The sequence below is a fragment of the Pristis pectinata genome, chromosome 3 (genome assembly GCF_009764475.1).
Source record: "Pristis pectinata isolate sPriPec2 chromosome 3, sPriPec2.1.pri, whole genome shotgun sequence".
Classification (NCBI taxonomy): domain Eukaryota; kingdom Metazoa; phylum Chordata; class Chondrichthyes; order Rhinopristiformes; family Pristidae; genus Pristis; species Pristis pectinata.
The window spans coordinates 134,544,279-134,560,732 of NC_067407.1; the positions used below are offsets into that span (position 1 = coordinate 134,544,279).

A 16,454-nucleotide genomic window follows, 5' to 3' on the forward strand; every position below is an offset into this window, starting at 1 on the left:
TGGGACCACGGTAGTGTAGTGGTTAGCATAACGCTTTACAGCGCCAGCGACCCAGGTTCAATTCCAGTCACTGTCTGTAAGGAGTTTGTACGTTCTCCCCATGTCTGCATGGGTTTCCTCTGGGTGCTCCAGTTTCCTCCCACATTCCAAAGACGTACGGATTAGGAAGTTGTGGGCATGCTATGTTGGCGCCGGAAGCGTGGTGACACTTGCGGGCTGCCCCAGACACTATGCAAAAGGTGCATTTCACTGTGTGTTTCGATGTACATGTGACTAATAAAGATATCTTACCTTACCTTACCTACCATCAACATCTACCAACCTGCCTCTGCTGCGCCACACTGCCCTCTGACAATAAAGCTTCACGGTAAACACGTGGACCACTTCCCATACCACCTGGAGCCATCTCTCGGCACAGGGAAACATCAGTGATGAAATCGATGAGGATATTTGAAGAATAAAACCACAGGCCAACACAAAACTCACAGGCTACCTGACAGCAGTGTTCCCTGCTCTACTTCATGGTTTGGAGATCTGCAGTACCTACAGAAGGCACGTCGAGGCACTGGAAAAATGCCACCAGCACTGTCTTTACAAAATGCTCCAAATGTACTGGTAGGACATTGTCAGTGTCCTCTCCTGGACCAACATCTCCAGTACTGGGACCTCAGTTACATTCAGGTGGGTATGTTGGGCAAACCATATTATTTGCATGCCTGACGCCAGTCTCCTGAAACAGACACTATTTTCCATGAAAATGCAGACAGATTAAAAAAAATTGAAGGATATATGCAAAGCCTTCATGAAGAAACACAGCATTCCCACTGACTCCTGGGAATCTGTGGTCCTTGACCAGTCAATATGGAGAAGGAGCATTCAGGATTTTATTGAAAACCTTGAGACTGTGCTTTGGGAGCCAAGCAGGAGGGGTCGAACACTGCAGGAACTAGCAACCCACCCAGCCCATCAGCTATGACCTGCCCCATGGGTAGAATCATTTGCTGTTCCCATATTGGCCTCATGAGTCAACTCAGAAACCACAAAACCAGAGTGAAAGTATCTTCCTGATCCCAAGGGCCTGCCTGAGAGGGAGAAGAATTCATAGTTACCCTGAATGAGCACTGGCAACAGTTCCCTCCAATAACTCCCTTCCTCCCTGGGATTCCCTCTCAGAACAAGGATAAATAAATGGTTGAGGCAACCACCTGAAGTATGGAATGGCTTGTGTTAATGACAGAAACCTGAGCATGGAAAATGATTGACATCCGTAGCAGGCCACATTGTTTTCCAGTCCCACTGTTTGCAATGCAGCTTACATCAGGGTTAAGATTGAGGCCTTGCTTATACCTTGCTGTTTGTTATTTACATTGATGGGTTTCTGTTGCTATATCTCATGGTCCTGTAGCGAATTCTGGTCACCACATGAAAGGCAGCCTTGTGGACAGTGGATGTAGGGAACATCAAGTGTTCGACCCTGGGTGACCAATCCCAGGATGTCTGATTATTCGCTGGGTGATTAACGAGCAGATATGGAGGTGGCACTGCCAAAACGTGCCATCTCATGTTTACATTTGAATCATCATTGAAGAGGATTGCATTTCTTTGGGCTTCATTTATTGACTGGTTTAGGATACTAAAGAAGGCAGGAAGGATTTTCATTATGTTCCTTGAATGTTTTGTTGCTTTGTCTGGTGCCTCTCCTTTATTGTGCTCAGTGCCTTAGTTGCTTTTGATGACTGCTCCTGCATACATGAGCTTCTGCTCCCTCTCTTACCCACACTGGTAACTGTGCATCAGTGTGGCAGATGGAGAACATATTGGCCTTCAGAGGTTATTGCATGCACTGCTTAATTGACAGAAGAGGGCTGAGGGTGTGAAAGGCCAGGAAATATAGATGTAAAATCTGAGACCTTTTGGGCCCAGTGTCATTCAATAATTTGCCCCAACCAGTTTATGACAAGGGATCGTACTTTGATCCATGCTCCAGTAGGCATTATCCAAACACCTCCTCTCATACTTTTTGTAATTTTCCTAAAATATGTGTACTGTTAGTATTTTGCAAAACAATCAAAAGATGCTACAACTCCTTATTTCATAATCCTTCAAAAGTCCTGCCATTGGGCTGAAGTAAACAGCTATAACAGGATACTTTCAGCACAAGGACTGCAGCATTTCAAGGAGGTTGCTCATCGCCAACTTCTCAAATGCAATTAAAGATCTGCAATAAAGTTTGGCCTTGTCAGTAACGTTGCCATCTCTTACATGAATTTTAAAATGATAACTATTTACATAGTATGGTTTCATTTTGTGAGCAGGCGTCATTGGGTTCAAGTGTGTTAACCAATATAAAACAAAAGTTGCAATGATTGTAACAAGGAGCATTCTGGCCAAGACATTGCATTATAATGACAGGAAAGCAGTGAATGTTCTCTGTCATTACACCACAAAACTGACAACAATCGCTGGTGAGCTTTTAAACATGGGATTCCAAGATGTTCTTACACCCATTCCCTGCTCCAGATGTTCTTACACACATTCCCTGCTCCTCCAGATGTTTTCAGCAATTCCTTGTTCCTCCAGAGGTTGTTCTGCTGATTCTGTCTCCTCCAGATGTTGTTTCATCCATTCCCTGTTCCTCCAGATGTTGTTCCACTGATTCCCTGCTCCTTCAGATATTGTTTCACCAATTCCCTGCTCCTTGAGATTTTCTTACACCGCTTCCCTGCTCCCTCAGATGTTCTTACACCCATTCCCTGCTCCTCCAGATGTTGTTCCATTGATTGCCTGCTCCTCCAGATGTTGTTCACCCATTCCCTGCTCCAGATGTTGTTCCACTGATTCCCTGCTCCTCCAGATGTTGTTTCACCCATTCCCTGCTCCTCCAGATGTTGTTCCATTGATTGCCTGCTCCTCACACCCCTTCCCTGCTCCAGATGTTGTTCCACTGATTCCCTGCTCCTCCAGATGTTGTTCCACTGATTCCCTGCTCCTCCAGATGTTGTTTCACCCATTCCCTGTGCCTACTCAGCCTAATCATGGAACTGCCAAAAATTCCAGTTTCATTACTCGGAATTCTTGGTACAGAGGAAGGCTGTGTGGCAACCACTGCAGTGATGCCAGGCCCACTGGAGTAAGCCTTAACACTGCCTGAGTCCCAAGATATTTGGGGCTGGTGAATGGGCCTGACACAATCTACTTCATGCTGTGCAATTGTAGGGAGCGCCAGGAAAATAACAGGGAGAGTGTCTGAGTCTGGGGAGGTGAGAGGGCTTCCTGTAGGGTTTAGCCGCATCAGGGCCTCTTTTGAATTTCAAGCAGAGCCAGTGCAGAGGGTAGGAAGTCAGATCAGAGAGAAGAGGGTTGGGGGCACAAGCTGGAAGTTTGGAGAAGTTTTGAGTTGGAGCCCAGTGGGGCTGTGTGTCAGCATGTGGGTTTGGAGATCCAAAATGGAGGAGGTAGGTAGGGAACCTACCCGGGTAAGTGGGTGAACTGGCAACTACTCAAGGAGCGGTCCTGTAATGACCTGGTTGTTCTGGAAACACCCAGCGGCAGGGCCCCCCCTCAGAAACACATGACCTTAGTCCCTTGGACACCCACTGAGCGGCAAATGACCAGTTAAATTTCTGGAGTGGTAAAATTTGATCTGGAAATTAAAATCAAAATTAAAAGAAAAAACTTCAGCTGCTGGAAATCTAAAACAAAAACAGAACATGTTGGAAATATTCAGCAAGTCAGGGTGCAGCTGTGGGAAGAGAAACAGCTAACATTTCAGCTCGAAGACCCTTCATCGGAACTGGGAAGGAGATAAAAGAAACTCGTTAAGCTGCAGGGAGGGTGAGATGTGTCTGATAGGGTGACTTTGGGGATGAGCAGTAAGCAAGGTTATCTGGTCAATGAGTGAATGGGGGCAGTTCGAGAGTGAGAACTGAGACAAAAGAATGTGGGAGCTGCAAGGTGTTGAGCGGGAGGATAGGCCCAGCAGATCAGGCTGCGCATGGCCTCCAGTCCCAGAGAGAAAAAAAGAAAAGAAGGAACAAAAAACAAACAAGCTGAACCAATATCATGGGTGGATGACTGATATTGACAGAAATAAAGTTACCAGAAGTTGTAGAATTCACTATTGAGTGTCTGGGCACTATTGAGTCCAGAAGAATGCAATGTGCCCAGACAGAAAATGAAGTGTTGTTCCTCAAGCTTCATTAGGCCTCATTGCAACAGTGCAGGAGGCCACAGACCAATAGGTCAGAGTGGGAGTGGGACAGTGGATTAAAGTGGCAGGCTACAGGAAGCTCAGGGTCGCTCTTGTGGACTGAGCGCAGGTGGTCCGCAAAGCGATCACCCAGTCTGGGTTTGGTTTCTCCAATGCCGAGGACACCACATTGTGAACACTGAACGTAGCACACTAGATTGGAAGAAGTGCAAGTGAATCGCTGCTTCACCTGACATTCCACTCTGGACGTGACCAATTTTCATTTGCTTTGGAGACACAAGATGCTGGAACCCGGAGCAAAAATACAAACTGCGGGGGGATCTCAGTCGGTTGAGCCACATCTGTGGTAGAAAGCAATTGTCGAATCCCTGCATCAGACCCAGAAACATCGACAATTCCTTTCCCCACTGATACTGTTTGACCCGCTGAGTTCCTCCAACAGATTTTTGTTTCATTTGCTTTGCACTGATAAAACAATACAAGTTTCTGTGCTCAGTTACTTGCAAACTATTCTAATCCTAAAATACCCTTTAAATGTTACGCTTTTAACTCATGAGGTGTCGAAAACTTGCTGTTCTTAAAAGATGCTTTACGTGTGAGGGGTATCATTCCCCTAGATAAGCATTTCACGGTGTTGTTTCTTATATTTTTACTGCATATTAATGATACCTCAACCTCTGACTTAATTTCAGTATTAATTCCAAACTTTAATTCAACCTCAGTGAAATGCTCAAAGCATGCCTTAAAGATCGGCCATTTTATAACCCTGATTTACCGTCCGAGGGATTTTTTCAATGTGATTGGCTGCTTAGCTAGCTTGATGACATCACATGTTAATGATACAGGCGATCCCCATGTTACAGAGGGGTTGCGTTGCTAGAAAACCGTCCGTATCTTGACTTTCTGTAATGCAAACCCCCCCTTTCCCATTGAATCCCATGTCATGAGCAGAGATGTTTCCTGCAGGACGTTTATCTCTCATATTAAGCCATTTTATCGGTGATGACAAAGTGACCCAATGCTGGTATTTGACAACTGAGGCCAAAATTAGACCCGGTGGGGGAGGATGGACAAGGATCATGGGAAAGAAACAACGAATCTTGTCAATTTTTATTTTTAGGCATTTTCTCTGATATACAAGGCTCGTGGATGAAGAAAGTAGGGATATCAGGGAAAGGAGGATCAGGGTTCATGAGAGAAAGGTGATGTAGAAGGAGTGCAGGGGGTTAAAGTGCAGAGACTTGGTGGAACTGGAGTAAAGACTACCTCAAGGAGCTGACCATGGCTACTGTAGCTTCAAACAGTGCTGTGCGTCAGAGAAAATGCCTCACAGATGAAGAGCAAGGCAGCGTTGCCGCATTCAGAGATGTCTGTTCACATGTCCTCATACTGCAGAGGGTGTGGCAAATGACAGGCTCGGCTGTGACTGCTGACCCAATCGATGCAGTGACGTCATATCCAAATCTTTTTGCCCCACAATACTGAATGACTAAAAATAAAAGTCGACAAAATTTGTGCTTCTTTCACAATTTGTATTTATTTTTTCCCAACATAAGTTCCCTAGGAACGAACTGTGTTCTAGATCATAGAAGGTTACAGCACAGTACAGGCCCTTTGGCCCACGATGTTGTGCCGACATTTTATCCTGCTCTATGATCTATCTAACACTTACCTCCATTTCTCTATCATTCATGTGGCTATCTAAGAGTCTCTTAAATGTATTGGTATTGGTATTGGTTTATTGTTGTCAGTTGTACCAAGGTACAGTGAAAACTTGTCTTGCATACCGATCGTACAGGTCAGTTTATTACACAGTGCAGTTACATTGAGTTAGTACAGAGTGCATTGATGTAGTACAGGTAAAAACAATAACAGTACAGAGTAAAGTGTCACAGCTACAGAGAAAGTGCAGTGCAATAAGGTGCAAGGTCACAACAAGGTAGATCGTAGACTGAGGTACAGTCCCTAATGTATCTGCCCCTACAACCTCTGCTGGCAGTGCATTCCATGCACTCACCACCCTCTGTGTAAAAACTTACCCCTGACATCCCCCTTATATCTTCTTCCAATCACCTTAAACTTGTGTCCCCTTGTGTTAGCTATTGTTCTGTATCTCAAATGTTTGGATAATAATTTGCGAATTCCATTAGGGCAAATTTCCGTAACCCAAATGGCTATAACACAGGGCTCATCTGTACCAGAATATATGTTACACTGATGCCTGACAGCAGTCATTGGAAAAGGGGAAATCCACATTATGGTGTGGAGTTTGCCAGATCTTTCTGGGGGACTTTCAACAGCAAGCACTGTTGTTTTGCTGCTGATTGAAAAATCTAGGCCATGATGTTAACCTGGATACCAAAAGAATGTCATAACTACACAAAGTACGTTCATATGCTTCAGTATTCTGACTGACTTCCTTGCTTTCATTTTTAATTTTGGCCTGAGTCATAACCAGTTTGATACAATCCAAGTAAATAGAATTCTTGAAGGAAGACTTTTGCCCTGGAGGTCTTTACCATGGCATAAAAAGGCCGCTGCTGTAAGGTATTCTAAACAGACACTGCAAGTGCTACATAACTTTGGAGACAGATGCAATTTTATATTACATCATTAAAATTGACATAATAGAGATGCTTCATTGACCATTAACCAGAGAATCTAAACAGCATTCTATGTGGTTAGTATGGGCAAGAACTGAGGCAATTTGCTGTCAGTCCCTCCAACAATCTAAGTAAAACATGAGTGGATTCAGGTGTATGTTGGAAGTGAAGCCAACTCTGCTTATATTATGCAATACCCTGATTAACATTGAGCAATTTTAGATTATACAACATTTGATAGATATTTTTAGTGGAACATCCAGAGTTTCACAGTGAGTTATGGATAATTTCTGCAAGATAATGTCTGACAAAGAAAATTGAACGTACAGCATAATTTACATTCCAAGTTAGTGAGACAACGGTTGTGTTTCAGCTTTGAGCCAAAGATGTCTGTGTTCTGGGAAAAAACAGATCTGAACTTTTAATGAGAGTTGCACATGTAATTATAATTTCCCCAAGCCTCAATAACCAATAAAAACACAAAACTGACCATGCCTCCTGCTCCAAAATTAACTTGTTTAGGGAGTGAATAGTGGGTAGTTGGGGGTGTGACTCCCATGCATCAGACCCATCCATTGATCTCAGAGCATTGGACCTCCTGCCACACAGTATTGATGCAGGGGTTCCATCCACATTATGTGCATGGGCCCCTTGCATACTGCCAGTGCAACCTCCAGCCCTCAGTGTAAGGCCTGATTCTTGAATGGGGAGTTCCAAACTACAAAGAGAAACAGACTCAGTGCTGGTGGAAAGGAATGGACACAGTTCATATATTTTCACGTTTACTCGAGCTCTTGTAACACACCCTCACCGGTACTTTGGCCACGAGTTGTAACATGCCAACATGTTAGAACTAAGGCACTCCACGTAATCAGTCCCAAAACTGAACCTTCTGATTATGTCAGGATAAGGTATAGCACGTGAAAGACAGAGATGAGGAGGAGCTTCTTCTCTCTGATGGTTGGGCATCTTTGGAATTCTTAACTTCAGAGAGTAGTGCGGGCTGAATCGTTCGATATGTTCAAGTTTCAGAGGGTTGTTTTTTTCAATGGGAAGCCTGTGACCAATGTGAACTGCAGGGATTTGTTATATAGAGTAGGGTCATGGAGTAATCAAGCACGGAAACAGGGCCTTCAGCCCAACTACTCCATGCCAACCAAGCTAGTCCCATTTGCCTGCATTTGGCCCATATCTCTCAACCTTCCCTATACATGTACCTGTCCAAATGTTTCTCCTTAAATGTTGTTATTACACCTGCCTCAACCACTTCCTCTGGCAGCTCGTTCCATTTACGCACCACCCTCTGCATGAAGAAGTTGCCCCTCAGGTCCCAGTTAAATCTTCTCCCTCTTACCTTAAATCTATGCCCTCTAGTTTTGGATTTTCCAACCCTGGGAAAACTGTGCATTTACCCTATCTATGCCCCTCATGCATCTACACACTTCTATAGGGTCACCCATCAGTCTCCCATGCTCCAATGAATAAAGCCCTACCTTGCCCAACCTCTTCCTATAATTCAGACCCTTGAGTCCTGGCAACATTCTCGTAAATCTACTTTGAACTCTTTCCAGCTTAATGACGTCGTAATGACGATGAAATACACACTAACAATTTGAATATGAATGCAGGAGGCATGATTAGTAAGTTCGCAGATGACACAAACTAATGGCATTATTGATAGTGAGGAGGAGAGTCAGGTTACAGGTTAATATCGATGTTGGTAAGATCAGCAGAGTAATTGCAGACAGGAATTAATCCTGATAAGTGTGAGATTGGTATTGGTGTTGGTTTATTATTGTCACTTGTACTGAGGTACAGTGAAAAACTTGTCTTACAAACCAATCGTACAGGTCAATTCATTACACAGTGCAGTTACATTGAGTTAGTACAGAGTGCGTTGAGGTAGTACAGGTAAAAACAATAACAGTACAGAGTAAAGTGTCACAGCTACAGAGAAAGTGCAGTGCAATATGATGCAAGGTCACAACAAGGTAGATCGTGAGGTCATAGTCCATCTCGTTGTATAAGGGAACTGTTCAATAGTCTTATCACAGTGGAGTAGAAGCTGTCCTTAAGTCTGATGGTATGTGCCCTCAGGCTCCTGTATCTTCTACCCGATGGAAGAGGAGAGAAGAGAGAATGTCCCGGGTGGGTGGGGTCTTTGATGCACTTTGGGAGAACTAATAAGGATAGGACATATACAATAAATGGTAAGGCGCTAGAAACAGAGGGACCTCGGTGTACAAGCCCAAGGATCCGACAGCAAGTGCTTGGGGCACAAACAAGAAGTCTCTCCAGGACCAGACTGAGCCACCTGGAATGAACCAGATGGAACCACTGTGCTTCAGCTGCAGGATTGCTAATGGCTCTGCACAGCTTGGCATTGTTTCACTGATAGAGTCTGGACAGTTGTCCAGTCTACTGCTCTGTCTACCATCTTGTCCAGCTGTATTGCACATGCAGTTGGAGTCACCACTCAGACCAGTTGACCAGAGCATCACCAGCAGCAGTGTGACACACAGTGAGACAAACACCAATTACTGCTGGAGGATCATCAACTTGATGAAAGGTACCCTCTGCCCTGCCCGAAATGCATTGGTCTGCCAGTTTGGGGAGCTATCATAGAGCCATAGAGTCATACAGCACAGAAACTGGCCCTTTGGCCCAACTAGACCATGATGACCAAGGTGCCCATCCAAGCTAGTCTCATTTGCTTGCATTTGGCTCATATCCCTCTAAGCCCTTCCTGTCCATATATCTATCCAACTGTTGTTTTAAAAGTTGTTATTGTACCCATCGCAACCACTTCTGGCAACTCATTCCATATATATACTACCCTCTTTGTGTAAAAAAGTTGCCCCTCAAGTTCCTAGTACACCTTTCCCCTCTCACCTTAAATCTATGCCCTCTAGTTCCTGATTCCCCAACTCTGGAGAAAAGGCTGAGTGCATTCACTCTATCTATGCCCCTCATGATTTTATACACCTCTACAAGATCACCCCTCAGTTTTCTACACTCCAAGGAAAAAGTCCTAGCCTGTCCAACCTCTCCCTATAACTCAGTCCCTCAAGTCCTGGCAACATCCTTGTAAATCTTTTCTGCACTCTTTCCAGTTTAATAACATCTTTCCTATACCAGGGTGACCAAAACTGAACACAGCACTCCAAATGCGGCCTCACCAGTGTCTTGTACAATTGCAGCATAACGTCCTATACTCAATGGCCTGACTGATGAAGGCCAGTGTGCTAAAAGCCTTCTTCACCACCTGGTCTACCTGTGATAACACTTACAGGGAACCATGCACCTGAACTCCAAGGTCCTTCCATACATGACAAAATTCATCACACTGCAAGGTGCAAGACTATGTGCTGAGGTACATGCTGAAACTTGGTGTGGCCTCTACAAAGGCTGTATGGGGTAAGGCCCTCCCAGCACTGAGTCGTGTAAAAACCCCTCATGGAATGTACTGTATGTGAAGGAAATTTGGTGTTCTGCTGATGTGACGGAAATGGAATGATCTGGCTCACACTGAAAATGATGACAGACAAATATTCCTTATTACATACAAATTTTATGAATAATGTAGTATTTTGACATTTAAAAATAGTTTTCCCTTTGAATTTATTAGCAGAGCAGTGACAGTGCAGACAGTGACATCACACACAATGTGGAGAGATCCAGACTGGTTTAACAGGCCAGCGTTTGGCCTTTCTGAAATGAAGAGCAGTTCATTTCGGGTCAGTTTGGCACTCGCCTCTCTGCGAGGAACAATAAAACGTTCAGAGGATTCCTCAAGTAGGAATTCTCCATCAGTTTGATTGGATGCAAACAGACTGCGAAGGTCATTCCTAAATTCATGTTATCTCTGGCCATTTTTGGACAATTCTTTTGCTATCTCAGCAGTTAGTGAATAAACCCTACTGTTTGAGCCAAGAAACAAAAATGCTCTAAGTGTGGTCCCTGTGGCTCAGTACAGTTTTACTTAAATTCCCTCAAGAGTTGGCTGCTGCCAGTGAAGTCTGTTGTTCAACAGTTTGGTTTTTGTAATTCTGTAAGGATTGAACTGCATGCATTTTGTTCACCTGGAGCTTCAAGGTCTCTTACATTTCTGCAGACACATCTCTCAAAAACTCCCCAAGCAGAAGAAGTGGTCATTCTATATTGCACATAATAGAAATTTACACCTAGAATGAGGGCATTGTCCACCATGCCTTTGCTTGCTCTTTGGAATACCTACTCAATTAGTTCCATTCCCCCAACTCTTCCTATGGCTTCTTTTCCCTTCAGCTTATTCAGTTCACTTCTGAAAGCTACTGATGAAGCTCTTTCTACCACTCTCCCAACTCAGGCAATCCACATCAAAGCAACTCGTGATGTGGACAAAATTTCTCCTTATCTCTTCTCAGCCCCTGTTTGCCAGTTATCAAACTAGCAATTGCCAAATCTGTGCCCTCTGGTTATTGACCTTCAATCAGTCAAGATGAATGGCCAATTACGCTACTTGCAGCAATGTGGATTGAAGAGGAATATTTGTTAGCACACGGGATCATGCTGCCCTTCCTCAAACAACACTGTAAGTTCTTTAATGTCCACATGTGCCACCATTAGTTTTATGTTTGGTCCAAGAGATAACACTTCCAAAAACGCAGCAATCTCTCGGAAGTGTAAAGGACACAAAATGTGCATTCAGAAAATCAAAGCCTCCCTTTAATGTGTTTGATGGTGAAAGGAGAATGAAAGAGCTTACATTTTATGTCGTGCCTCTTGTAACATGTGAACATCACAGTGAGTGAATTCTGGTTGAATTGCATTGTAAAAATGAGAATTATACACAGCAAGATTCTACAAAATCAAATGACCCTTGTCTTCCCTTCCAAATCATATTATTTCCCAACAACAAACAAACTGCTGGAGGAACTCAGTGGGTCGAGCAGCATCTGTGGGGGAAAGGAATTGTCGACACCTCGGGTTGAAACCCTGCATCAGGATCAAATGCAGGGTTTTGACACAAGATGTCGACAATTCCTTTCTGCAGTCTCTTGTGTCTCTATATTATCTCTCATGGCCGCATGCTCAATTGTCCCTGCTACACCTTTGCCAATTCCAACAACATCCCTCTGAAGCCTGGGTCAGAGAGCAGTGATCTCATTGGCAGTAGGTGAGTCTCTCCTTTGAAAAGTGTTCTTTGGGTTATTGCAGGCGATTTCAGTTGAAACAATTTGTTCCAGCAGAGTTCTGTCTCTGATTCCCCTCACAAGTGTTTTAGCAGTCAGTTGAGTCAAAGTAGGCTTGCAGCCCACTTTGCTGTACTTTACTGCTGCAAATCGTAGCTACACCAGTTCAAGAACATGGAACAGTACAGCACAGGAACAGGCCCTTCAGCCCATGATGTTTGTGCCGAACACGATGCTGAATGAAACTAAATCTCCCCGGCTGCACGTGATCCACATCCCTCCATTCCCTGCACATTCATGTGTCTATCTAAAAGCCTCTTGAACACCACCATTGTATCTGCTTCCACCACCACCCCTGGCAGCCCGTTCCAGGCACCTATTACCCTCTGTGTAAAAAAACTTGCCCCACACATCACCTTTAAACTTTCCCCCTCTCACCTTAAATGCATGTTCTCTATAATTTGACATTTCCACCCTGGGAAAAAGATTCTGACTGTCCACCCTATCTATGCTCTCATAATTTTATAAACTTCTATCAGGTCTCCCTTCAGCCTCTGATGCTCCAGAGAAAATAACCCAGATTTGTCCAACTTCTCCTTGTCACTCATACCCTCTAATCCAGGCAGCATCCTGGTAAACATCTTCTACACCCTCTTCAGTCTCTACATCCTTCCTGTAATGGGGCGACCAGAATTGCATGCAGTACTCCAGGTGCGGCCTAACCAAAGTTTTATATAGCTGCAACATGACTGCCTTACTCATATAGTCAGTGTCCTAACCGATGAAGGCAAACATGCCATACGCCTTCTTTACCACCCTATCTACTTGCGTGGCCACTTCCACGAAGCTATGGACTTGGACCCCAACATCCCTCTGTACGTCAAAGAAGACTGCTCACCACCAGGTCAACAAGGGGCGATAAATGCCTGATTCTACAGTGGTGCTCGAGTCCTGAAATGGCAGTCAGAGAAACAGAAGTCAGAATCAAGTTGATAAAATTTCACTTTATGAAAAGTCACCTCCATTGCAAAATTATTCTTTCAGTGAAAGACTTGCTTTTAATTGAGTTATTTATTTCCATGATCCATATTTAGCAAAATATTTTGTAGTGGTTGCAGTGCCCTGGAACAGGTGAAATTCTAAAAACCCAATCACAACATCCCAATTTTCTTTCCTTTTTGGTGGCTCACCTCCATCCAGGCCTGAATTCTCATAAGATTGGATTTTGGGGAAAAAGTGCTAAGTTGAGGCAAGGCTAATTACAACAGTACGAGGCAGGAGCTGGGGAGAGTAGATTGGGAGCGGCTGTTATTGTGTAAGTCCACAGCTGACATGTGGGAGCCGCTGTAAAGCCAGCTGGCCAGAATTCAGGACCAACATGTTCCTGTGAGGAAGAAGGATGAGGATGGCAAGGTTCGGGAACCTTGGATGGTGAGAGATGTTGCAAATTTAGTCAAAAAGTAAAAAGAAGCATTTGTAAGGTTTAGGAAGCTGAAATCAGACAGGACCCTTGAGGAATATAAAGAAAGCAGGAAAGAGCTTAAACAGGGTATCAGGAGGGCTAAAAGGAGCCATGAAGTATCCTTGTTGAGAAGGATTAAGGAAAAGAGAGAGGGTAGAACCACTCAAGGAAAGGAGGGAATTTATGCCTGGGGCTGAGGAAATTGGCAAGGTACTAAACAAATATTTTGCATCAGTATTCACCAAGGAGAAGGACGTGGTAGATTGTGAGAACAGGGAGAGTTATGCTTATATTCTAAGGCATGTTGATACTAAGGAGGAGGAGATGTTGAGTCTCTCGAAGAACATTGTAGATCAGTCTCCAGGGCCTAATGGGATCTATGCCAGGATATTGAGAGAGGCAAGAGAGAAGATTGCTGGGGCCTTGACAGAGATATTTGTGTCCTCTTTAGCTACAGGCGTGGTCCCAGAGGACAAGAATATCCAAACTTGTCCCTTCGCTTAAGAAGGGCAAAAGGGATGATCCAGTAAATTATCGGCTGACGAGCCTTCCATTAGTGGGAGGGAAATTATTGGAGAAGATTCTTAGGGATAGGATCTACTTGCACTGGGAAGAGCATGTATTTATTAGGGATAGTCAGCAAGGCTTTGTGTGGGGGAGGACATGTCTTACAAACTTGATTGAGTATTTTGAGGAGGTGACAAAGATGATTGATAAGGGTAGGGCAGTGGATGTTGTATACATGGACTTTAATAAAGCATTCAACAGGGTCCCTCGTGGTTGGATGATCTGAAGGTTAAGGCACATGGGATGACCTGGTAGATTGGATTCAAAATTGGCTTGGCAAGAGAATACAAAGCGTAGCGGTGGAGGGGTATTATTCTGACTGGAGGTCTGTGACCAGAGGTGTTCCTCAAGGATCGGTGCCGGGACCTCTGTTGTTTGTGATATATATAAATGATTTGAAGAAAAAATGTAGCTGGACTGATTAGTAAATAGGCAGACGACACAAAAAATTGGCAGAGATGTGAGTAGCAAGGAAAAGAAACAAAGGGCTGCAGATGCTGGAATCTACATGAAAAACACGATGATGCTGGAGGAACTCAGCAGGCCAGGCAGCATCCATGGAGAAAAACAGGCAGTCAACACTTTGGGTCAGGGTCCTGACCCGAAGTGTTGACTGCCTGCTTTTCATTTGAGTAGTGAGGAAGATTGTCAATGTATACAGCAGGATATAGATCAGTCGATGGGCTGAGAAATGGTGGATGGAGCTTAATCTCGACAAATGTGAGGTGATGCACTTTGGATGGTCAAATGTGAATGGAAAGTGTACCGTAAATGGCATGGCCCATAAAGTATTGATGTACAGAGGAATCTTGGGGTGCAAGTCCGTAGTTCCCTGAAAGTTGCAATGCAAGTAGATGGGGTACTATAGGAGGCATATGACTTTCATTGTGGCATTGAGTGTAAAAGTCAGGAAGTCATGTTGTAGCTGTATAAAATTTGGTCAGGACACATTTGAAGTGTTATGTAAAGTTCTGGTTATCACATTACAGGAAAGGGTAGGACACACCATGAATGGTAGGGAGCATTGAGGAACAGAGGGACCTCAGTGTAGAAGGGTAGGACACACTCCAGAATGGTAGGGAGTGTGGAGCAATGCAGGATGAGAGACAACTTGATAGAGGTGTACCACATTACAGGAAAGATGTGGATGCTTTAGAGAGGGTATAGAAGAGGTTCACCAAGACGTTGCATAGATTAGAGAGTATTAGCTATAAGGAGAGGTTGGACAAACTTGGACTGCTTTCTCTGGAGCGTCAGAGGCTGAGGGGGTGACCTGATAGTATGTAAAATTATGAGAGGCATAGGGCAGATAATCAGAGTCTTTTACCCAGGGTGTAAATGTCAAATACTAGAGGGCATAGCTTTAGGGTGAGAGGGAGAAAGCTAAATGGAGATTTATGAGGCAGGTTTTTTACACAGAGAGTGGTAGGTTCCTGGAATGCACTGCCAGGGGAAGTGGTGGAGGCAGATACAATAACAACGTTTAAGAGGCATTTAGACAGACACATGAACAGGCAGGGAATGAGGGATATCGACCATGTGCAGGCAGATGGGAATAGTTTAAATTGGCATCTTGGTCGGCACTGACATCATGGGCTGTTTCTCTGCTGTTCTATTCTATGTTCTAGTGAAGGAGGCCACTCAGCCTATCAAGTCTATTCTGGTTCACAGAGCAGTACATTTATTTCTTCCTCATGTGCCCATCAACTCTCCCTGATCCTCCTGCAACCGTCTACAATGGTGGCAATTCACATTAAGCCACCAGCCTGCCTCTGGGATGTGAGAGGAGACTGCAGCACACCAGTGTGATTGTCTCCTCACTTTCGGGGACAATTAAAGGGTACAGAATAACCTGGCACTTGCCTTTTGTCTTTCATACTACAGCTCACCACTGCGACCCTGGATGGCAAACTTCAGCTCTTTGTACCATAGCAGCAGAGAACCCTGAGGGTAGAGTGACGAAGAGTGGATTCAGCAAGTTCAAGTTGTCTCATAGACCGAGAATGGGAGGACTTCCCACAACGGTGGGCATGGGGGGGGGGGGGGGGGGGGGGGGGGGGGGGAGGGGGTTGCAGGGAAGAGGGCTGGTGTCGGAGCCAAATGTAAATGTCACCAACCAGGAAACAATTAGCAGGAGAATTCAGAAGTTGCTGTCGAAAGAAGGGGCACATGCATTATCTTCTCAATCGCTCCGGATGAAAGGATGTCCGGTGAGTGGATCGCTAAGGAGCTTAGAGATGGTTGGCTGTTGGTCGGTGACTCAGCAGAGAAGATAAAAGAGATTTCCGTTCCAGAATGGTCTGTGTCAAGGGTTCCAGCCTGTGTCAGGCCATCAACTTGGAGGGGACACATCAGAACCGTTTACATTTAAGTGCCTGAGAAATGAATGGCTTGTCTGTGGCTCTTTTGAATAGGAAACATTGTTAATTTACTGGGCC

General features: G+C 44.5%; 1 protein-coding gene across 1 annotated transcript in view; it reads left to right on the forward strand.

Moving 5' to 3' along the window:
- The window catches only part of LOC127568024 (WD repeat-containing protein 27-like), a 373,338-nt gene extending 357,314 nt beyond the window's left edge, over nucleotides 1-16,024 (forward strand). The window contains exon 11 of the mRNA XM_052011271.1: nucleotides 15,901-16,024. Coding sequence (XP_051867231.1) covers nucleotides 15,901-15,948 — 48 coding nt within the window. The 3' untranslated portion in view covers nucleotides 15,949-16,024. The remainder of the gene's footprint in view (nucleotides 1-15,900) is intronic.
- The last annotated feature ends 430 nt before the right edge of the window (nucleotides 16,025-16,454 follow it).